This window comes from Strigops habroptila, chromosome 2 (assembly GCF_004027225.2).
Source record: "Strigops habroptila isolate Jane chromosome 2, bStrHab1.2.pri, whole genome shotgun sequence".
Classification (NCBI taxonomy): Eukaryota; Metazoa; Chordata; class Aves; order Psittaciformes; family Psittacidae; genus Strigops; species Strigops habroptila.
Window position 1 is genome coordinate 102,723,314 of NC_044278.2, and position 24,877 is coordinate 102,748,190.

Genomic DNA, 24,877 nt, shown 5'->3' on the forward strand with positions numbered 1-24,877 from the left:
GAGGTAAAAGGAAAACTAAGAAAGGGCAATTGTGGGAAGCATATGTAAGACCAGATGGGATGTTTGATTCTGTCAATGAAAGCTCTAAATGGAAAATTTAGCTTAGACTTCGAAGGATGATACCATTCACTAAATCAGCAGGAAATATTTCAGATAGATGGTGAGATGAAAATGTTAGTAGTATGATGTCCCGTGCACGTGGACAATCAGGAACATCAAGTCTGCCTATCTTTCTTCTTTCCCTCTATGGTGCAGTAATGCAAACTATTCAAATCTATGTCCTTGACAAATTAAATGGATTATTTTATCCAATGAGTATGAAATAATGAACATTTTTAATCTTGTAAGAGCTACTCTGGTGGCTCCTCAACAGTTTACCAGACTTACAGAGCAGAAAGTTTGGTTATTCAGTCTCCTGCAATGGATTGTGTATTTTGGAGAAATCTGATTTACTGGCGTGGCCCATTGCAGCAATAAAAGTCATCCAATCTGTCAACACATCAGAGTTGGGAGGAACCCTAGTGCTGCTCAAACAGTGTTCTCAGCAGATCTGAGTTCTTGTAGAACTCTTGCTTGTTTTTGTAGCTCTGCAGCGTTCATCAGCCAAGGTTCTTCCCAGTTGTATGTTGCATCAGAAGATTAAACTACAAGCCTTAGTCTGTGATGTTTTTGTCGCAGCTTTCCTGATTGTCTCTTTTGTATTTCCACACAGGTTTGGGTGTTGTAACTATGATTTTGGTTTGTTGTGGGTTTTGGTTTTGGTTTTTTTTTTTAAAAAAAGGGTATGTGTATGAAATGTCCAGAGTGCAGTATTTTTGCAAAAGGAAACAGTCTGATTTCTCAGAACTTGGAATAGAAATGTAATATGAACTGAAAAAAACAGATACTGTGTTTTTTGTACTTTTCTTAGATATGCACTTTTTAAGAAGGTTCTTGCAGAAACAAGGAGGCAAGCAATAAACCAGTTGAAAACATGGGTTAAAATGGCTGTGCTGTATATAGCCTCAATTACCTTTCCCTGAATGAGCTAGAGGAGTTTCAGTATGCCACACAGGCTGACTGCGAAAGATACAAAATTACAATGATGGTCTTTCTTACAGTTCGCCACTGTTACTCTGAGGTAGACTTCACAAGCATATTGTCATACAGCACTTTCCAACCTTCTTACAAGTGCTGTGCTTCTGAGGCAGTGAGGGGAAACAAAAGGGGTCTGTTGGCCAGGTTTTCAGGAGTTCATTCTAAATCAATCTTCTATTGCTTACTGTCTTTTGGATTAGGTTGAAGAAAACATTTTATGACCTTTCTCTGCTTGCTTTTGTTTCCTACCTACAGGCATGTAGATTACCATACTTTCATCTTAATTAATCTGAATTTTGTTCAGTGTTCTGAGTTCTCTGCTGCTTCGTATTTTGGTTGTGTCTCACTGCATGATTACCATTCGAATTAATTTATCATCAGACTATTCCATTTTAAAATTGGAATACTATGGAATTTCTAATTTGCTGCCTTTTCATCTTTTGACACTTGCTGTAGAAATTTTAGCACTTTTCCCATTTGATTTAATTTTAAGAACTTTCTTAACATTTTAATGTAGTTCTCTATGGCTGTCTCTAATTATAAACTCATAAATAGTTAGCTTACAATATTAAATGTTTTGACATAAACTACTGTGTAATTTCATCTGCTTCCTTTAAGGAAAAAAACCTGGTTTTCCTCTTAAGGTCATTGACCTTCTTGAGAGCAGATTTGGACAAAGAAGCTAATATAAGCATTTTCCCTACCTTAAATAAATAAAAATAATGGGCGTTAATTTCCTCACTTTTTGATATGGAGATCTTAAGACTTCTTAATTTTTTTATTATTTTTTTTTAAGTACACTTCGTACTCGTTCTTGAGCATGTCTTGGGTATTTAGAAAGTAGTTCTTAATATTTAATTAATTTAAAATAAAACAATTTACTTCCCAGTTTTCTGATGAAATTGCATGGTGCTCTTGTTTGTCATTGCCTCATTCAGGGGATAGCAAAAACCAGTTGCTTCCCTGTTATTGCTAGGATGTAAAAGCTTTCAGTTCTTTTTATCTATTGAAAGAACCTGTTCTTAAAATATCTCTAAATGCACCTCTTTTTGCTATATGACAGTCTCCCTATCACAATATAGTCTTAGAATTTGTTACCCGTACGTGCTACTGTCTTCACAGAAAACGTGAATATGAACACTATTTTCACATTTTACAGAACGTGCGTGGTAGGTACGTGCTTCAATTTGCAGGTCGAGTGACTGCAGCTGAAAGGTTGGGTTACTTGCTGAGGGCCTTAAAGATTTTTCTCACACTTTCAGTGTTAGATAATAGGTTTCACTGGAGGAGGGCAGCATAAAATTAGAGCGGCTGTATCCACCGGCAACGCATGATGCCTTCACAGAGGTGGTGGGGAGTGTTCGCAGTGTTCGGGTAAGCTGGAGGCAGTGTCAATGAGGTAGAAGGAGTCTGGGGAAGAGGGACATCTGGAGCGTCCTGGTACAAAGGGGATTATGGATGCTTTTCCTGCTGACTCTGCTTGCCCCCTTGCAATTCAGTAGCTTGCCTCCTTCAAAATATGCATGTCCAATTTGTGCATTTTTTAACTTTCAGTCTTGATTTGAAGCTACCGATTGTGCCACAGCTTTGAATCCTGAAGAGGCCATGTTGCACTGTTTCAAGAAAACTCCTGAATGCCAATCCTGTCATAGAATCATGTCATAGAATCATAGACTGGTTTGGGTTGGAAGGGACCTTAAATATCATCTAGTTCGAAACCCCCTGCCATGGGCAAGGACACCTTCCATCAGACCAGGTTGCTCAAAGCCCCGTCCAACCTGGCCTTGAACACTGTCAAGGACGGGGCAGCCGCAGTTTCTCTGGGCAACCTGTTCCAGGGTCTCACCACCCTCACAGGGAAGAACTTCTTCCTGATATCTAGTTAAATCTACCTTCTGACAGTTTAAAGCCATTCCCCCTTGTTCTATCATTACATACCCTGTCACCCTAATATGAGGGTCACTGTAACCTTAGAAACAAGTTATAGCATTATTTCTGACTTTGATCACAACTAATAAGATATGTAGAATCCGATTTCTGAAGTGTCTTAGAAGGTCTCAATTTCTTCACAGTAAAAGCTGAATTTTTTCACAGTACAAGGTCATGCTGTGCCTGTTCTTTGCTGTTGTAGCTGACTTAAGTAGATGGATAGATATTTTTACCCAGGCATATTTTGGGCACTGTGAAATTGGTGGTATTTGTTGAACATTTTGACCCAAGTAAATGCGAAATATTACTAATAAGTTAAATTGACAAGTGAGACAAAATTAGATAGTATTGTTCAAATTGACCTAGGTTATTCTTGAACTTATATACAGTGTACTTGTTAATCGTTTGCAAAACAGAAGTATTTTTTACTATTTTTAAGTCAAGAAGAAATGACTTGCAGAAAATTTGTCCCTTCTTATGTATTCTCTTATGCTTTGGATTTAATTTTATGTCTTTACAGTAATACAATGCAAGCTAATAGATCTGTCTCTTATTTTATAGTTTGGGAATACCTGCTACTGCAATTCAGTTCTTCAGGCACTTTACTTTTGTCGACCATTTCGAGACAAAGTCTTAGCATACAAGAGTCAACCAAGAAAAAAAGAGAATCTCCTTACATGCTTAGCTGATCTGTTCCACAGTATAGCTACCCAGAAGAAAAAAGTTGGAGTAATACCTCCCAAGAAATTTATAACAAGGTTACGAAAAGAAAATGGTAACTTTTTTTCTTTTTCTTGTGTAATAATCATAGCTATTGTGGTTAAATCATAGCTATATGTTTTAATTCTGAAGTTGACATAGTGGGATACCCATATGTTTGTTACACATGGGAAGTATTCTTAGTGCTGCAGTATAGCAAAGAAGTGTCTCTAGAATAAGGGTGTAACCCTGGGGCTGTTTTGAGAGAGAACCCTTGTCTGTCTCTCTTCATGTAGAACTGAGTGTATTGTCAGGGGCTGCTTAGGAAATTGCTTGCTAATTTTGCCTCTCTATGAATTGTCTTTTTATAATCAAAATTCACTGTACAACTTTTGCTCCATGTTTAAAAAAACGTTACTTTTTGAATGCAGGAATCAGTCTCCCAAGCCGAGTGTGTGGGAAGGATGGTAAGACTTCTCTGCAAGAATCTAGCTTAAAACCCCACAATTTTTAAAATTCATTTAGAATTTATGCAGTACTTAGCTTGACCTACTTTTTAAAGGATTAATGAATTTTAAAATCACTAAGTAGTTTTGTCTTATTTTTTTAGGTGTAATTGATATCCTAAAACACAAGAGATTTCCAGAGATTTTAAACATTTCTGGTTTCTTATCTGCAGGGCTAATTGGTCAGAATGTTTTAGAAAATAATTCAATGTTAAAATGTAAATGAAACAATCTAGTACTCAATTTGCATACAGTTATATAAAAATATAACATAAAACTTTTCCAAAAAATAACCACTAGATTTGAATAAACTGTATAAACTACCATATTTAACACTCCTGCGTGTTCATGCTGTTGTAATCTCTGCAAGACTATATATGCAGGCTAAAAAAGTGTTTAAATGCTGCGATGACCATATCTATAGTAAAAACAAGAAGTAAAATATTATGGTGACATTCCTAATTTGAAGTGACCCCTCCAGCAAATGCACACCATAAGTTGTAATAATATTGTTTAAAAAAGGCTATCAGGTAATGTACAATCTCTTTCCTGTGAAGAGAATAGAAACTTCTGTTCTCTTTCCTGTGGAGAATAGAAACTGTCATTCAGTTCTTTGGTAAGTATACTTGAGAAGTATGCACGTACGTTGATGCATTTACAGAAGTAGTTCATTATGTCAATGAATGTTGACTAAATACGACAAACATGGAGAATGGTTCAAATGGAAAGCAGAAAGTAAACCACAGGAGCCATTAAGTTCTTTCTAAAAACTCTTTTTTTTAACGCTTAATTATGTCATTCTAAGTGGGAGAAGGCAACTGGAAACTTAGAGAAGTCCGATGAGAAAGTTCAGCTCTTGTTGGCTTTTTGGGTTTCTTTTAATGATAATACTCTCACCTTTTCTACAAATAAACGGCTAAATTGTCAGGCAGTGGTTACATGGACATCATATATGCTATGAAGTGATTATTTTAAAGGTATATAATTTTGAGCTTTAAAGAAGAGTAAATTAAAGAATCAGGTATGCAACACCAATTCTAGGTTCTGTTTCAGTTGGTATCTGGCTATAGCAGGGTGATGACTGAGAACATAGTGTATTCCAGACTACAGTGCTGCTATTCCATCTTTATTTTCAATGTCTGAATACAGCATACATATATTAATGACTTTAAAGCTTAACTGGCTGGGAAGCAGCTGCTGGCTTCAAGTCAGCCAAAGGTATACTGTTACTTTTGCTTAAATTTCTTCTAATCGTAAAATGAACCTTTCATTCTGTTGTACTTACTGCTAATTTACTGACCGGGCACATAGACCTGAGAGATCTGTGATATAACGCTGTGAAGAACCTCTGAAGTGTTTTACCTCGAGAGACTTGTAGCTCTTGTTCTGCCTTGATTTACTTGATTAAATAAAGACCTTACAGTTGAATAGATTCAGACTTGAACTTCTTCTTACTCTCAAAAGTAGTGTAATAGTTCATTAAATAAACTTCTTGATTCATACTCTTGGCTGACCTATTGCACTACTTAACCTCTCCAGATTATCTAGATTAGCATGAAGTTCTCTCTACTTTGTTAATAAATAGGGATTTTTTTCTTTTTGAAGTTTACTCCTGGATGCCATCAAGCGATTGATAGTAAAGCTTCCATGTAGTTCCTGTATGCACATTTAAACTTCAGCTTCACTGAGTATCTTTTCCATTCATCTTTCCAGTCTTTGGAATTATCCCCCCACTGAAGGCCAGTGTCATAGTATATTCTTGGACTGCAAGGAAATTGCAAGTTATAATTAATTGAAGTAATTGCACATTGAAAGACTTGTATGATATTAGCCAGTGATATAGAATGTTTTTTAAATTAAAGTAAATTTCCTTGTAACAATTCCTGGTCAGAGAGAGAAGTAGTAACTATTACCACATCTGGTTCAATGCCTCTATGGTTTTCTTAGCCCCATTCCTTATGTGGGGATTTGTAGCAGCAGGGGATTTCTCAGGTTGATATCCCAGGGGACTACAATAAACGATGTTTTCAGAGTAGTACCAATTTGAACATAAGCCAGAGAGAAGACTTGTAAGAAAGAGTTCAACTTTATGCTTTAATCTGTATCATTGCTGTACATTGCAAGTATGTGAAACTATTCCTCTTCCACTGAATTAATCCTAAAATTATTATGCTTAGAAATGCTGACAGAGTGAGGACATGAAACGTAAAGCATAGTGAATCCATTATTATCTATCCAGCAGGTCCACCAGTAATAAAAGTGTCACATATACCAATGTCTAGAAGCAATATTTAACATCTTGAAAGACCGATCTATTTATTACTTGAAGTCCTTATTTGAAGCCTGTTTGCTTTTGCCGTGGCTAGAACTTTAGGCTAATTTGGCTTCTGTAAATACTACCTTACTTAAAAAGCTTTGAGAAAGAAAATAGTTGTTTAAATATATCAGTATCTCTAGATTTTTAGTTTTATTCTTCTTTTCATTGCTAGTATTGATGACACTGTGCTTGTGACAGAGTGGTAGACTTAAAACCCTAAAAGTGAAAATAAATAGAGCAACGTTTTGAGCATTTATTGTTCATGTTAGTCCTGTGATAGAACATATCATAGGATCTTTGACTGGTTTGGATTGGAAGGGACCTTAAAGCTTATCCAGTTCCAACCACCTTGCCGCAGGCAGGGACACCTTCTGCTGGACCAGGTTGCTCAAAGCCCTGTCCAACCTGGCCTTGGACACTGCCAGGGATAGGGCATCCACAACTTCTCCGGAAAACCTGTTCCAGTGCCTCATTACCCTCACCACCTGGGTCCTTAGATGTTCTTGAACCTGGCCTTCTTCTGCTATGGGTGGTTCTTGAATCTCCCAGTCCCTGCCATTGCCTTCTGCTACTTGAGCAGTGTGGCTGCAGCACTTGCTGGTGAAGACTAAGTCACCGAGTACCTCGTCTTCCCCATATCCTGGGTAACCGGGTCTCCCATTCCCGTACGGAAAGGGCCCATGTTTTCCCTCATCTTTCTTTTATCATCAACATACCTGTAGAAACTTTTCTTGTTGCCGTTGAGGTCCCTGGCCAAATTTAATTCTATCAGGGCTTTCATTTTCCTAGCCTAATCCCTGACTGCTCAGACAATTTGTCTGTGTTCCTCCCAGGCTACCTGTCCTTGCTTTCACCCATCGTAGACTTCCTTTTTGTGTTGGAGTTTCTCCAGGAGTTCCTTGTTCATCCATGCAGGCCTCCCAATGTTTTTGCATGACTTCCTCTTTGTCAGGATGCATCACTCCTGAGCTTGGAAGAGGTGATCCTTGAATATTAACCAGCTTTGTTGGGCCCCTCTTCCCATCAGGGCTTTATTCCACAGTACTTCTACCAAGCAGATCCCTGAAGAGGCCAGAGTCTGCTCTCCTGAAGTCCAGGGTAATGATTTGTTGTGCACCCTCCTCACCACCATAAGGATCTTGAACTCCACCATTTTGTGATCACAGCAGCCAAGGCTGCTCTTGTATTTCATATTTCCCAGCAGCCCCTCCTTGTTAGTGAAAACAAGGTCCAGCATAGCACCTCCTCATTGGGTCCTCTATCACCTGGAGCAGGAAGTTGTCATCAACTCATTCCAAGAATATCCTGGATTGCTCAAGCCCTACTGTGTTGTCCCTCCAACAGGTATTGGGGTGGTTGAAGTCCTCCATGAGGGCCAGGGCTTGTGAAGGTGAGGCTGCTCCTGTCTGTCTGTTGAGGGCCTCATCGCTCATACAGACATTGAAGCTTCATATAGATGAGGAAACATTTCTTGTCATAAGTTCTCAGTTAATTTATGGAAAATATCAGCATCCTCTGCCATTTGAGATGTCCTGTGTTATCCAAGACATTGACCTAAGCTTTGCAGAGATAGCATAGCCCCTGTAGGGGAGTCAAATCATCATGGATTGGCATCTAGAAGCTGGATGGGATGAGCTATAAAATTTCAGGTGGCGCTGTATGCACACCTATGTTTAGGTAGCTGAATCATGCCCTAGTTTTCTTGCAGAATGGCTCACTCTTCTGTTAATTCCCATCAGCTGAGAGATTTCTGAGAATGTAAGCTGACTTGCCCTCCCGTCTTCCCATCCCCTATATTTTTGGCTTAGTTTATGAAGTACACATTTTGTGTTGGTGATGTATTACCATGAATGATTCAAGAAATAAAGACTGGTTTTGAGATTTGACTTCTCTTAAAAATATTTTTGTATATAGCACTAACCGATCTAATAAAAACTCTTCTGTTGTTTTATGTTGTAGAGCTTTTTGATAACTACATGCAGCAGGATGCACATGAGTTCTTAAACTATCTATTAAATACAATTGCGGATATCTTGCAAGAGGAAAGAAAACAAGAGAAACAAAATGGTCGCCTACCTAATGGCAACATCGACAACGAAAATAACAGCCCACCAGACCCAACCTGGGTTCATGAAATCTTTCAGGGAACATTAACTAATGAAACCAGATGTCTTACATGTGAAACTGTAAGTCTGTTTATACTTCATAAAATGAATTCTTTGTTTCAGAACTTCATGTATCATTATTCATTTATCTAGAGTAACATACTAGTTTCTTTCTTTAGAAATCGTACATTCATATGAACATTTGCATTTTTTCTTTGTTAATGAGAAAATTTCAGCAACTGAATTGGAGGAAAGGGTTATGTCAATATTACCAAAATGCTTGCTTGATTTTTTGTCAGTGTGATCATAATCAACTTCCCCTCTACTCTGCTCTTGCGAGACCCCACCTGCAGTAGTGCCTTCAGCTCTGGGGCCCCAACACAAGAGAGGACGTGTACCTGCTTGAGCAAGTCCAGAGGAGGCCACAAAGATGCTCCAAGGGCTGGAGCACCTCTCCTATGGAGACAGGCTGAGAAAGCTGGGGTGGTTCAGCCTCGAGAAGAGAGGACTCCGGGGAGACCTTGTTGCAGCCTTTCAATACTTAAAGGGGGCTTGCAAGAAATCTGGAGAAGGACTTTTTTACAAGGGCAGGTAGTGATAGGGCAAGGGTGAATGGCTTTAAACGGAGAGTAGATTCAGATTAGACATTAGGAAAAAATTCTTTACTATGAGGTTGGTGAGACACTGGCACAGGTTGCCCAGAGGAGCTGTGGCTGCCCCATCCCTGGCAGTGTTCAAGGCCAGGGTGGACACAGGGGCTTGGAGCAACCTGGTCTAGAGGGAGGTGTCCCTGCCCGTGGCAGGGGAGTTGGAACTAGGTGATCTTTAAAGTCCCTTGCAACCCAAACCAGCCTAAGATTCTATGATTCTATGAATTTCAAAATTTAGATTAGAGAATCCTAAAATGATATATTCCTAAGAGCAATGAAGCGTGCTACTTGGGGATGTGGAGTTCTCAAATTTAATGTCTTGATGACCTAATGTCATGCTTAGTGATAATAAGTATTGTGATTCAGCTTCTACCAATTTCTAGTTTTTAAATTTAAAGCCATTGAAATCAAGAATCTATGGTTGGCTTTTAGCACTGAGACAGTAGACTGGGATTCTCAAAGAACATAACTTAATGTGCAGGAAAAGTAATGCTTTTTTAAATGTATTTTCACAGGAATTCTAATATTAGACCCTGAGAAATAAACTACTCATTTGAGCAAGCTATACAAAATTTTCTTTGGGAATAGATCTACAATAAGAAAAAGCATATATTTCAGAAAAAAGTCATAATTGAATTTTACCAGCTTGAGAAAGAGAAAAAGCAGTACAATTTGAAAATCACAGTAATTCTGTTATGATCTGTGCCTTAGATATCATAAAAAAACTAAATGACTGTATTTTGTATGACTCTTCATACCTATTTTCCTTAACTTAATTAGGTAATGAGCATATTTCAGCATGACCTTGGAAAGGAGGAATTAATCAGATTAAATCTATATATTTCACATGCAATTTTCTCCATCTTCTAGAAATACCCACCTCTCTTTTATTTCAAAGAAAATAGCTTCCTGATGTCATATGTAATGTAACTGCAGACCTCCACAGATCATGGTGTTTGCGTAATTTAGGTGATGATTTCTGGCTACTATATTTTCTTTCCTGGTAGGTTTCACCTCCCTAATAATTATTTCATGGCAACTGTCAATTGCTTCTCTTCCGGTTCTTGAACTGATACTTTTTTCTTTCTTCTTGAAACGTAAGTTTAGCTTAGTCTCTTAACATGACTGACATCATTACATTTCTTCACTATGGCATAGTGAATAACTGCTGTCAGGATTTTAACCTAGATACAGTCCTTAGTACAATTTTTAAATGCTGGTATGCTCTTTGCCAGCATGCTTTATTAGTTACCAGGCCTATCACAATTTTGAGTTTTACTAAGATGGGTCAGTTCTATTTTTCTGCTACCTATTGCTGAACAGGATACTCCATGTCTGTTTGCCACTGTGCCTCCTTAGACGGTTGAATTTTAAATTCAGTGTTGTAATGCACATGGGGTTTTAGTATATTAGGGCCTTTATTTTCCAATAATAATAATTTCAACTTCTAATAATCTGCAAACTATTTTATCAGCTTCTGTCTATTCAGCACATCAGCTTGTTTCTAATTAAAACACAGTGACCTGAAAATCAGTACTTAGAAACAGATTTAGACACATTAAATAAGTAATATTGCTGTGAATACTATCTTACTTTCAAATATAGTGAGCATATATGATTGTTTTAATGTTTATTGGAAGCTGTTGGCATTTAGAGTCTTTCTGTGTTTAGAAATATAATTTAAATGTCAGGAGTACTTGGATGCAGCTCATGAAAGATTACATGAACAGTGGATGAATTAGTGGATGGATTAGTGGATGAATTAGTGCTTTTTAATGATAAGACAATAACCTTAGTGTATTTTTTTATTTAGATTTGGAATTTAATGCATTCTTAAATGTAAAGCATAGTATATCTTTTCTCTAAGTGAGAATGATTATCTTCTAACTGGCCAAACCTACTCAATGTTCCTAAAATCAGCATGGCAAGATTTTATACTAATTTGAGTTGTCCTGATTGTAGAAAAGAGCTTCTTCCCAGGACACACAGTCTCAGCCCATCCTTATGATAAAAAATTAACTGATTAAAGATTTATCCTCGGTTCAAGTGTGGACAGTGGAATACAAGGAACATAGATGTGATTCTTTAACAAAGATTTGTGTAGTGGGTCAATCCACACCATAAAATAAATGTTACAAAATGGATTGTAAGTTGACTCTACACACTTTTAATGTGATTTTGTGTTACGATGCTTTGCCTCTTCCTTGGTAGAGGTAGTATGATGAAGTGAATGTTACAAATTTTTTGTGGCAATTGGTAAAAATGATCCAGAAGTTACTTGGTGTTACAGGTTTATCTCACACGATGTAAGGAAAGAATAACAGTAAACCAGAAAATAATGTAATTGACCTCACTGAGTTTAAATTTGGAACAGATTAATGTGGGCAATACTTCTACAGAAAAAAACAGGGAATTGTCTTGGGTCAAAAGCACCAGACGTATCACTAATGGTTTTCTACAGCTGATGGTCTTGGTCTTGTGTTCAAATGACTCTACAGGGCATAAAGTTCTGGCTCAATTCTACTTTGGACTGAGAGAAGGCAATAAGAAAAATCTCAGTATTCTCTCTTATAGGAGTACTATAGAAGTCTAAAATATGGCCTACTTTTTTCTCTGGTGGTTTTTCGTTGGGTTTTTTTGTTGTTGTTTTTTTTTTTTTTTTTTTTTTTAATGAAACCGAGATAAATCATGTCTTTTGTTTCAGCTTCATTTAAAAATAGTTTCTGGTTTTGCAAACATGGGAGCCTACAGTTGCAAAAGCTCTTTTGTCCATGAGCTGCTTCGCGTTGCTAGTGAAATTCCTGACTGAAAGAGATGTAGATTCCATGAATTCTAGCCTTCTGAGTTTTCTGTTCTGTGTGACATTGGTTGTCAGAGTACTGCTGAGCTGCAATTATGTCCTTGATGTGAGAAGAACATACCATCCCCTTTAGCCAGGATACTGGAGCACCGAAATTCTTCACAATTATTCAGATACTCCTGTTAGGAGAACACAGACGGCTTTTTGAGCACATCAAGGCTTGATTCTGCAAGTGATGAGATCTTCTGACCATGTCCATCTTTTTTTCATTGTATAGACAATTGAAATATGTATATAGCATTGGTGACTTTAGTCTAAGGAACTTAGTGGTGTTTATTTGAAACAAAACCTCTACAGAAGCAGGGCGACAGGTAGGCTGGTTAGAGTGGAGGATGACTTTTTTGTTTAATTAAAGCTGTATGAGTTAATGTTGAGGGGAAAAAAAAAAGTACTGTTCAAATACTAATGTTCAAAAAATCTTTATTTTTAAGACTAGCAATTTCTAAATTATCAACATAGATGGAAAAAATCAACTTGGCTGTTCTTTCAATACAGCCTTTAATGGTTCCTCTTGATCCTAAGCGCATAATGGATTGGCTAATCTGAGAGAAGTTCTTTAAGGCAGCATTATCTCTAAGAATGGAAGAATTCCTTTTGCAAACTTCTGCTTTCAGTACCAATCTCTCTTTAACCAAGTACAACACATCCCTTTCATCTTCTCCATCTCCTCCCTGCCCTTATAATGTCTGTGTGAGATAAAGCTGCCTGTGAAATCTTTGTTGTTTCATGGAATTTTTTTTTATCAGACCAAGAGAGGAAGAACTATCTAATTGCATGACTGAATAACACTGACCACATGAGCCCTTAGTTCCAGCTGTCCTAGCTGAAGACTGCAGCAGAGTATTTTCTAGAACTGATGTGGTTTTTTCCTGAGCCATTCTTAATCTCTAGGCTAAGGTGATTTCCACCAGAGTTCCTAGTGTTATGAACTTAAGTTTGATAATTCCAAAAGTGGTTGCAATGGGATATTTTGAAGAATTGTCCACATAAGTAAACCATAGTACATCCCTGAAGACAGGGCAGCACACCAAAGATGCAGGTGGCTTTTTTTTCCCCACCCTAAAAACATGTTGGAAGTTTTCCATATATGTTCTGTGATCTCTTTAAAAGTATGAACATTGCACTTCAGCAACTAAATGTTGTAGTAGATGTGATGTATACTGGCATAGTGACATTTTTTGTAGACGTACACTTACTCTTGCGAAGAGTAGGTACCGAAGGAGTCCTTGCCCAGTCCTCCCACAGATATTAACAGAAACTTTTAACTTAATTTCATAAGTTTTTTGATTTTGTATTAATTCTCAAAAATAGTTGTCTTGACTATCTGTGGGGGTTTTGTTTTGTTTTGTTTTTTTAATTTTCTGTGTATGCTGCCCCTAGGAATTGTATTTCTTACCTCTTGATAAGAGAAAAGAAGAAAAACTTCCCAAATTTATTTCTTATTCTGAGTTGAAAAGGGAACATAGATCTCATATGTTTTAAAGATCAATTTACAAGTAGTTCTCCTGTAGTTGTTTAACTTTTCCTGCTTTCAATCAAGAAGCTGCAGCCAAGCATCTTTTCTAAAAACATTTACTTTTGTACCCAGGAGTAATAAAAGGCAGAGAACATTCTCAACAGTGGCATTGACTATCCCTAGAGAGGAAACACTAGCAGACAAAAGTTAAGGCTGCAGATTACTGTTTCCTAAACCTTTTGATAACATAAATGGTTTTCAGGGCAGCTGTGGATTTCATCCCTCACCGTTTTTCAGGATTGGTGATGGAATATATTCTCTGCTTCTAAGAATTTCTTTTTGCAAGAAATGGCTCTGTACTATTCTGTCCCTATCAGACCAAGTCCCAAGCTCTCATTTACTAACAAATTTGCTATCTGCTGCTCGTTTAATAGTATGAATCTAACCAGGAAGAGGCTTCAAAGTATTTGTGCTGTTTATTAAGGACACTATGACATGCAAATACACAGCCCTCGGTGGGAGGGAATCATAGGAGAAGAACAGTGGTGAGAGCACTAAATAGAAAATGATTGTGTTCTTTTGAAAAGGGTGAGGTGTACAAGGAGCTTGGCATTAATATTGTTAAGCTGCAATCACAGCATAATGACAAGTGGCATTGTATACCCTCACAGACACGTACACACTTCCCTCTTTCTGAACAAAATCAGAAACAGATCTAGCAAATCTCTGAAATAGAAAGGCCACTTATAACAGTTTTTAAAAGGCTGTTATAAGTTAAGAGATGCATTCTGTCAATAGAAAATGGTACTGAAAAACAGAGATAAATTAATATAACTTGGTTTAACTATAATCTGTTGGTTCTTTTCGTATGCAGATAAGCAGCAAAGATGAAGACTTCTTAGACCTTTCAGTTGATGTGGAGCAGAATACTTCAATCACTCATTGTTTAAGGTAGACACGAAGATCTGAATTTTCAGGATGTATCTTTTATCTTTAACCTAAAAAGCAGGAAGTAAAACTAAAAGGTCACAATTCTAGCTTATGTAGATTTAATAGTATAAAATTATGTTTATATTGTACATGTTTTTATAGGTATTTCAGATAAGAAAATAGTATCTCTAGCATTTCTTTTTTTTTTTTTCATTCAGGGGTTTCAGCAACACAGAAACACTGTGCAGTGAATACAAATACTACTGTGAAGAATGTCGCAGTAAGCAAGAAGCACATAAAAGGTACATTGGATTCCGGGAGGGCAAAAAATAACCTTTGCATTTCATGACAATTCTCTTGTATTTCCTTGTGTGTCTGTGTATGAGGCAGGGGGAGAACGTTCTTTTTCCCTTAGTTTTTCTCACTCTTCCTCCACCTAAGAATAACTTGGTTGCATTCCTCTTGCTTGAATTCAATGAGTCTACTTCCATGAGTAATAAGAATCCATGTAAAGCATTTTGGGACTCATTCGATCATTATTTATGTTATGAATGAGAAAAAGAATGGTCTTAAGACCAAAAAGAAGTTAAAAAGACAAGTTAAAAGAAACTGCCAGTGACTAATCAAAGATTATGCATAATGATGAAAAGTCACTGATTTCATGTGACTTTTTAAACTCAGTTTTGTCTTGATAATAAAATAATTTTTCCAATTGCTGTAAGAATCAGTTTGATAGCACTTTTTTCAGTTTTGGTCAGAATGAGGCTTGTAACTTTTTTTGTTAACTGAGTTTCTGGTTTCTTAAAAGTGCACAGTTAGTTGTGCTAAACTTCTGCTTCACTTCTGCTCTTGAAAAGCATCAGGAGCTCCGTGAAAGCCTGAAATTCATTATGTTTAAAAACAGTTCTTGTCTGCCTGATAATTCTTTTAGTCTTGCTTACACCTTTGAAAAACCTCTGATTTAGTGTGTTGTGGGGTATTTATTATCTGGGAAGGTATTTGGTTGAAGGAGTGGGAACACTGACATGCTCTACTGGTTGTACCACTGATTCTGGTTATTTGGTTTAACCATAGATTCAGCACATGGCTTTTGGCATATCTCATCTGCAAAGTCTGCCTTCACACATTGCCTAAGCTTACTAATCGGTGTGTATTAGAGGGTTGTGAAGCCAGGCCTATCCTGTTGTGTTCTGTTGCCTGAGCTCTTTTACTGTGTGGGAGGTAGTGTGATCCCTGGCCAATATAAGCTGTGTTGAGAAAACCTGTACTGTAGGCACTGCCATATTGGCAAAACACAGCTTTTATCATTTATATTTTGCTTTTCATGTGGGGCTTAAGTTCAGTTTCACTACAGTCGTAATTTTCTTCAGTCTCTATAACATGGAGCTTATCTGTGATAGTGTTTACTCAACTAACAAACACGGTGTACTGAATCTCTTCGCCAGCGAGAGAGCTATTCTCACAATTGAATTATATGAAGAGGACTTAATTTTGAAAAAAGAAAATAGAGCAGAAATTATATCTATATCTCAGTAATAAAAATGTAACTCTTTTGAAAAATAGCTTCTTCTGTCATCTTTCTGCCCTTCTGCTTTTTTCATTTCGTAGTTCATTTGCAGGCCATGGAGAAAATTTGAGTCTAGCAGGGTTTCCTACAGGTTAGTATCAGTCTAAGTTTAATGAGAAAAAGGGAGGGAAGGTGAGCTTTAAGGATTTTGTCCCCAGGCCTGCCTCTCTTGAAAATTGTACAGACATAATTCCTGGCATTCTGAAAATATGGTTTTAGTAGACATGTCTGAAACCTGGGCTGTGTTGTTGAGATTGCTGAGCTACCTTTTGGGGCTGAAGGCAGTTTGAAAAGTTCAGCGCAGTGCTGATCTAAGGTAATCAGCTGTGCCGAGAAGCAGAGCACTCCAGCTTGGCCACCCGGTTAGTGTGGGCAGATTCATTGCCCAGAGAGTGGAAGTTTCTTTGCTGCCAGGCAGCTGTGATTGCCTGAGGAGCATTTGTAGGCACTGGTGTGAGATCTCAATACCTCCAACTAGGGAAAGGGGCCAGTGTGCTCTCAGTAAAACTAGATTATCACTTTCTGGCTTTGGCTGACACAAAATAATGCTGCAACATTTGTACAAAATGCTAGAGCACAGCATTATCTTATTTGGGTAGAATGAGGTACGGTGAATAACAGTGTACTATTTGTATCCCTCGGTGTGATGTTAAATGAATGGCTTGAAATGAAAACTTGGAGTAATACATATGTAACAAAGTAGTGTAACAAAGCTTACTTTAAAAAGCTTGTTTGGCTTGGCTGGTTTACTGAGTAATTGGGGTGGAACAGGATATCTGGAACAACTTTGTTGCAATACCTCCACTGTATACCAAATGGGATCTAGGTTTTGCTTTTGGGAACTCAGGAAAGCTGTGGTTAGGTATGTTTAAAAATGTAATACTGTGCTATGTGGTCATTATGTTTAAATTACTATGTGGGTTCATCATGGCTGTTATTATTATATATTATAGCTTATTGTTTTAAATACATTTGCAATTCTCTCAATTGTTAAAATCCACCTTTGATTTAGCAACACAGGACATACTTGTAAACAGCTGAATAGTTGAGCTGCTTTTAATGCTTGCAGAATTGTTTTAAGACTTCAATAAGGCAGGTTTCTTGTTTGTTGATATCAACTGAATGTTTTGGTTGGATATTTGAAATACTGTTGGATTTTTGGGTTTTTTTTGTTTGTTCTTCAGGATGAAAGTAAAAAAGCTGCCTATGATTCTAGCTCTCCATTTGAAGAGATTTAAATACATGGATCAGCTGCATCGATACACAAAACTCTCTTATAGAGTAGTTTTTCCTTTAGAGCTTCGTTTATTTAACACCTCAGGAGATGCCACCAATCCTGACAGAATGTATGACCTTGTTGCTGTGGTAGTTCATTGTGGAAGGTAATAACTCTATTTTATGCAGGCATTTTTGTATAGCGTAACTATGTTTAAAACTCACAACAAAGCACCCAGTACCGCGTAACTCTTAATAGCATTTAAAGACTTCTTAAATGAAAAGTTTCTTAAGAAAGAAAGCATTGTGGGGAGATGGTATCAATCCTGACAGCATATGGCTTTGTTGCTGTGGTAGTTCATTGCAAAAAGTGATAATGGTGTATTTCACATCACAGATCTTTTTATGAACTTAACTACATTTAAAAACCCCCACAAAACGTGCAATATCATATTACTCTAATAACATTAAAACATCACTTTAAAAAAAGTTTCTTAGGAAGGAAAGCATTATGGAACATATTCCTTTACAAAGTATTTCCTTTAGGGTGTTTTCTTTTGAAAGCTTGAATAACATTTTCTAAAATATATCCATATATTACCAATTTTGTTGATTATTTTGTTTCCTTGCTTTTGAAATATGACTGTTATATTTGTATTTGATTTTGCTGTGTTCAACATATGTTCTTGTGGCTTCAAGTCTTAAAATCAGGGCTGCTCTACAAACTGCTTATTGAGTAGACAAAAGCCCCGAAGTTGAAAGTGATGGTTTACCATCTAGAATCACAGAATTATATATGTTGTGAAGTCAACTACTTAAAGCTCAAAGTAGGGCAAACTTCAGTATTAGATTGCACTGTGCTCACTTTTGTGGCTAGGAATGCTGATTCACTGCCTCTTTGGGCAGTTTGCTCCAGTCCATCAATGTTCTCACTCACACCTCCATTCCCCCCTAGATAGACCTAAGATTACAGTAGAGCTAAGATGACTACATCTTAAGTTGGCCAGCACAGTTTTGGAAAATAAGCCTTTATGCCATAGTTTTCTGGGTTGCTCTTGTTCTGGATTTTAGGGAAAATCTGTTCTGTCCATTTCTGACCATTCTGTCCAATTCTGACCATTTCTGTCTCTTGTTCAAGCTGCAGTCTTGAGACTGCATTCTCAGAGCCATGGCAGAAGATAAACCCTGTTTTTGTTGAGTTATGCAATTTGGTACACAGACATGTCCCTCACAGGTGGCAACCTACCCTTGCTGATCTAAACATAAAAATTGTATGAGTCCTGTTAGCCAGTTCAGGCAGTTCGAGAACTGCTTTAGCTAGTTGTCCATTTTCAGTTGTAACATTCAGCTATTTCAGAAAGTGTGTTATTTCCTTACTTGAAACTTGATTAGAAATAGGACACCATTAGAGTTGGGGTTTTTCTGTCATAGTTGTGGAGAAATTTCTTGTTTGCCATAACAGTTTTAGTTTAATTGTGAGCCCTTCTTGTTGCTGTGAGGATTTTTGAGACTTCTAAATCGTCAGTTTAATTCAGGTTTTGCTTACAGTGGGTCAGATAAAGAGATTTCCGATTGAGACTGTAGATGAACAACAGCAGCTCTGCAGCTGCTTCTTTCTGAAGATCAGAAATAGTTTGGGATTTGTTTTTTAATTTCATTTCTCTGTCTCTTCATTTATATTTTCAATGCTTGTGCTGTGTATTCCTCATTTGAAATTATAATCCTTCTTTTAATGCAATATTAAATGTAGTGATAAGTAGGACTTTATTTTGAAGATGATATAAGTGGGGGGGGAGGGAGGAAGGAAAAGCAGAAATTGTAGTGGTAGCCATTCTAATTATCGTTAAGTATCACTTTTCTCCAAGAAAAATATGTAATGAAATATATTTCTACATACTTGTGTGTTACTGTGTTTTTTTCTAATTTTATTCTACAGTGGCCCTAACAGAGGACATTATATTGCAATAGTGAAGAGTCATGATTTCTGGTTGCTTTTTGATGATGATATTGTTGAGGTAAGCTTTGTGTAACCATAGCCTTTTTTCTCATACTGACCAAAGTGTGTGCACCCCCCCGTGTACATGACTAATTAAAGGACTGGTATGCTAATGGTGAGGGTTCAACCCCAGTCTAAATAAGCACTAGCTGAGTGCAGAGCTGCACCTTGCAATTTGACCGTACAATATTTTGAATCGCATTTTGGTTTTTATACTTCTTAAAAGAAGCTTCCTTGTTTATGGCCACTGTGTTTCACCTTTGTTTAATAAGCCATTCCTGTGGCCAGGATACAAGGCAAATAAAGATACAGGTAAATTGCTTTTACTGCAGTTCTTTTCTGAGGGCAGTTCGTTGGAGCAAGCCATTTGTTCGTGTTGTCTAGGAGCTTATGATTTAATGGAGTGGATCAGTGTGGTCGTCTGTTTTATCAGGTGTCCTGGATTGTTTCAGATGAAGGTGTAACAAGTCTCAAAATAGGCAGAAACTTCAGATTTTTGAGATTTTGCCCTAAAATTATAAAGATAATCCCCGAAACAGGAGCCTTTTGCTTCTGGCGGTATTTTTGCCAGTATTAGCCATGCTTCCAGGAATTACTCTCATTAAAAAAAAAAAAAAAAAAAGGTTTTAAACTAATTTCTTGGAACAGCAGAATTCCCTTCAACAATTTTGACTTCATCATCTTTCTGTGTCACCAGTTGTATTTTATTCTTTATTGAGAGCACGAGCAGGAGCTGCTGGTGTGCCTTTATCATATCATCTCACGGTTTTTGCTTCTTCTGTCATCTTCCTTTTTTTCCCCTTGTCTATGCTTACGCATGAACAGAAGTATGATTGTGCTGTCCAAGTCCTTTTCCTGCCTTTACTTGAATTAATCCAATTTATAAAATGAATAGTTTATATTTTCCTTACCATGCACAAAAATCTGTGTGATTGAAAAGAAGAAAAATGAGTGAGACAGGTATTGGACTTGCATTGTTAATTGGCACGGAGATTCAGGAGTATTGAAGAGTTCTCTCCAAGCCACATTGTGGATGACTTTTCATGCAGGAAATGTCAAACATGGAAATATACAGAGCTGTTGGGAAAGTAAAAGGATTGCCCCTGCGTCTTAGCAAGATAGACAATAAAGTGAAATGCCTCAATAGGGTCAGAAGTTCACTTTCCTCCAGGGAAAAGAGAGAGAACTGTAGTAAATTGCACATCATTTCAGAAACATCAGGGGCAATCTCTCGAGTTCCACAGCAGTAATGCCTGGCAGTAATGTATTTTTTCCTGTCAGCCCTTCTAAAGAGAAAGCGAATAATCTTTTTGTTCTTAAATCTAAACCAATCTTATTCCAAGTAATGGGAACGAGTTCAAATAAAATCTGCCTAAGTAAGTGAAGGAAAAATTATCTTTCCATCTTTTGGCTGTTAGTAGCCTAATTGCCTTTGATTTAAAATGTGGCAAGAGAGCATGCTTTCAGTTTCAGTTTCTTTTGTAGCTGAAAATGATGACAATGAAAACCAGGCAGTACTCTTTTTCACCTTCTCAACTGAAGTTTTGCATCTTCTCCCCCAAAATTTTGGTTATAGAAGGCGTTCTCAGCTAGCAGGATCACAAGCAAACATTCTGTGTGAAAACCAGAAAAAAATTACCCTTCATTCTTTGCCTTTTCTTTATATTCTCCTCTGCACTGGATTAGCTCATGCTGCTCAGAGTTAGAAATTATAGTTTGTACTGCCATTCTTCATATTGATACAAGGTCTTAATGGGATATTGTTGTCTTCAAAATTTTCCTTGTGAAATTTGCACAGGCAGTGCACATAAGATTGCACTTACAGTAGGTTCACTTAATACTTAAAAATGTATATATAAAAATATCTATAGCTGCTGCCTTCTGTGCAGTTGATGGCAGATGGGAAACCAAAGCATAAGCAGTTTAAGAATTATTTGGATTTTATTACTTTATGTAATTATGTGAAAGTTATTTTTGTTTGACAGTAGTTTTTAGAGTGGAACTTCATGTCGTGTATATGCTATGCAAGATATTCTTATTTTAAGTTTTTGGTTTTCTACATACAGAAAATTGATGCACAAGCTATTGAAGAATTCTACGGGTTGACATCAGACATCTCAAAGAACTCTGAGTCTGGTTACATCCTCTTCTATCAGTCTCGGGATTGAGGGGAAACTGTAGCGAAGAGCGATTTTTATGTCTCACCTCTCTATCTTGGAATGGAGCAAGCACTGAGAAAAAAGAAAGCAGGGAGCTCCAGGGGCAGTGGCACAGTTTGCACCCAGCTAAGCAAAGAGTTTGGGATTATTAAAACCTTTGTATCATTTTAATTTTTTTTGCTCAGGTAACATGCTGACTACACATCTCCACTGCATCCCATAAGCAAAAAGAGAGATACCAGCCACTCTTGCAGGAGCTTTCTGTTAGGTAATACTATCTCTGTGGTCCTAATTCAAAGCCCATTAAGGTCACTGGAGAACCTTTAATGGACTTCAGTGGAATTTGAATCAGGTTCTAACTGCACTGCCAGATTGGTGCAATAGGAGCATTAGAAATCTGTATTTTATACAGACTTTGTGTGTAAAAGGTAAAGGACACTTTGTGAGCTTAGTTTCCTGTGCTTGAATTTAAAAGAATGAGGTTTGGGGGATAACGTGTAAGCGAGAAGATATATCTGGGCCCAACACAATTGCCTTCTTGATGGTAGTCGTTTAACTGAAGATATAAACTGGTGTCAGGGAGGCAAGTATGTTTTGCTTCTCTGAAGAAGCTTACGTTATTTATAATGTATGATCGGGAACAATCAGTCAAGATTATGGCTTTTAATCTCCGTATGGGGAAAGATTTGGTTTGTAATAGTTTATTTTTATTTATAAATTATTGTAACTTAGGATCTTGTGTATTGTCCTTTATTCTAACAACTATTGGAAATTTTATATATTAATTTGAATTAAAACTGATTATGTTTAAATGTTAAACAAGAGCCAATATAAATTCTAAAAATAACGCCTATGATAGCTGTCAAAAAATGAATAACACAGAAGAGAGATTTCCTTCTGGAGGAACTGGTATCTAAGTGAGGTACTTTCATAAATTAGAATATCCTCTTTCCATTAATGGGTGATCAAAAAGGTGATCAAACTATTAGAAGACTTTAAAAATGCATATCGTAAGAAAATGATGGTGCAGTGGTGGTATACTGGTCTTCGTAGTTCTTTAAGAATTTGTTAATGGTTCATACAAATTAGAATGATTTGGATAAAGTAAACCATTTTAAGAATATTATTCTCTTTCCTAAAAACAGATCTTTTTCTGTTCCTAGTGTCATGGGTGACTCTCAAAAACCACTCAAGGTCTAAAGTAGAAGTGATGTCTGAGTAGTAAGAAGAAATAAGCTTGGAATTTCAGGAGACTGAAGATACCACATTCCTCTAAAAGTAATAATTCTTAAGTCCCTTAGAGTGAAAACTTCTGAAACTAGGCAGTTTATCTTGCTTTAGGTTTATGAAATAGCATTAAGAACTAAATTTTGACAAAACACCTGATCTGTGAACTACTGTGATTTGACATTCTTCCACTTACCAGTACGTTGTCTGGCAGTAGCTGAATGTAATTTCTGGAAAGTCATGGGATGTGCATTCTAGATTATGGCAATCAGGTCTTGGATGTCCTTGTCACTCCCTCTTCAGCTAGTGATTTTTACATTATTGTAATTTTCTAAGGTTATTTTATTGATACTGTTACAACTTTTAAAAAGAATGTCTCCTGTCTGCTGCTATAACTGACTATTTACTTACCTGTATCTTTTAGCTCAGGAAATGACTTCACCTATTCACTCAGTTGAACAAATCTTTAACAGGGTCACTAAATAAATTGGGCTATTTAGCAACTGTCATACTGTAACAAATTACTTTTGTAAAATGCAAAGTTTCTAAAGCCTTGGTTTGGCTGGAATTCTTTTATAGAAAATTGTGTATCATGATTAAACTACCAGCATTGTAAAGTACAGCTTCAAATATTGTGCAAGATGCAGAAAATATGATCAGATTTTTCTTAAGGGATTCAAGTAATTTTAAATCCGTTTTTCAGCTTTCAGTGGGAAAAAGGTTAAGGGGTGAATCAGTTGGATTATGGTGCATGTTAGAAGGATGAAGTCCTTTGCATACTAAAGGTACAGTATTGTAAAAGAACTGTCACATTACTTTTTGCTAATTGAATATATGGGGGGGGTTTCTTTTTTTTCTTTATTTTTCTATTTGTTTGGGGGTTTTTTTAGTGTAGTTAAAAGCTGAGACTAGTCGCTAAATATTTTATGCCCTAACAAAATTTAAAACATTTTTGTTGTATTTCACTGGTTTTACTCCTGCTATGTATTTTTATAAGATACTGACTTTTATTTGGTATAGGGGTTTTGAGATAGTATTTCAAATTATATATTTCATTTTTCTTTTAGTGCAGCTGAAATAATTGTAAGTTCTTAATTAAACTGATATCAGAAACTGCAACTTAAAAAAATGAAAAGAGGCAGGAAAGTGCAAAATATAACTGATTGGTATGTAAAACATTATGGGCTTTTTTTTTCTTGGCTGTAATACAGTGGGGCGCGTGGGAAAGTCGTCAGTTGTTGTAAATGGTGGAAATTATTTGCTGTGTAACTATGTAAATGTTAATTGGGACTACAATCCCTTATTTTGTATATTGGAGCAAAAACCTTCTATTAAATAAAGTATGTTCTCTAAAGGTAAGTACTGTATCTTTTGTGGATCCTGAATGGTCAACCAGCTGCCTTGTGTGCTTTTCAGTGTTTTCAAACCTTAAAAGTATCTGGAATTTCCTGTATTAAGCTAACACTGTGAGCCATGGAAGGAGAAGTGTGTTTAAATACACTGCATTATGTATCTTTCTTACTAAATGTATTGTTAAGAAAATAGTTCAGTGGCAGCCATGGTTTTGGTGGTGTCCTTCTCTAGAATTAGTTTTCAAGTAAGTTGGTTTCTGAGGTGGAGAAGGGAGTGTTTTGAAATACTGTTCTTTCTTCCATTTCCTCAAAAAAATGTGTACCTTGCTATTAAATGTGCATCTGAGATACTTGAGAGATCACCACTTTGTAGGAGGGAAAGAAGAAGGAAAGAAAAATAGGATTTGTTACAGCACCAGTATATTAGAAAGACTGACCAAAGAACGGGAATCCAGCATCAGAAGAAAAAGATGCAACTGGTTACAACATCCATGTAGGGTTTGGTATCAAGTTATTCTTCACTTGTATATGCTACTGTTTGTACAGTTTTACAAACAGTTCATACCCTGATATATATATAGCTGTGATAACCACATCCTTTTACTGCCTGGAAATAATGGCTTCTAGGTGTTCAGGTACTTGTAGGAATGGTTAAATCTAATAGTGTTTTAAGAAGTTAGTCATAAAACATATTGCCTATCCTTAGGTGACAGTCAGATGTTAGCACATAGGGATTTGATGCTGCTTGAGATCTTCTGCCCTATCCATCAACATCTGCATAGGACTGCAGGTGTAACACAAGATCCACAGAAGATCTGCATCCTTCTAGAGC

At 36.8% G+C, this 24,877-nt stretch overlaps 1 protein-coding gene across 2 annotated transcripts in view; it reads left to right on the forward strand.

The window, feature by feature from the left end:
• Positions 1-24,052, forward strand: part of USP12 (ubiquitin specific peptidase 12) — a 38,770-nt gene extending 14,718 nt beyond the window's left edge. The window contains exons 3-10 of one of the 2 annotated variants that reach the window (XR_003989948.1): positions 3,568-3,781; positions 8,488-8,714; positions 14,474-14,550; positions 14,748-14,831; positions 17,281-17,478; positions 19,248-19,326; positions 21,374-21,734; positions 22,630-24,052. Coding sequence is in view for 1 of the 2 variants with exons in the window: in XM_030475737.1 (XP_030331597.1) it covers positions 3,568-3,781; positions 8,488-8,714; positions 14,474-14,550; positions 14,748-14,831; positions 17,281-17,478; positions 19,248-19,326; positions 21,374-21,475 (981 nt within the window). In the remaining variant the exon portion in view is untranslated. Of the gene's footprint in view, positions 1-3,567; positions 3,782-8,487; positions 8,715-14,473; positions 14,551-14,747; positions 14,832-17,280; positions 17,479-19,247; positions 19,327-21,373 lie in introns of both variants that reach the window. The other variant, XM_030475737.1, reaches the window with a different exon arrangement.
• Positions 24,053-24,877: the final 825 nt, after the last annotated feature.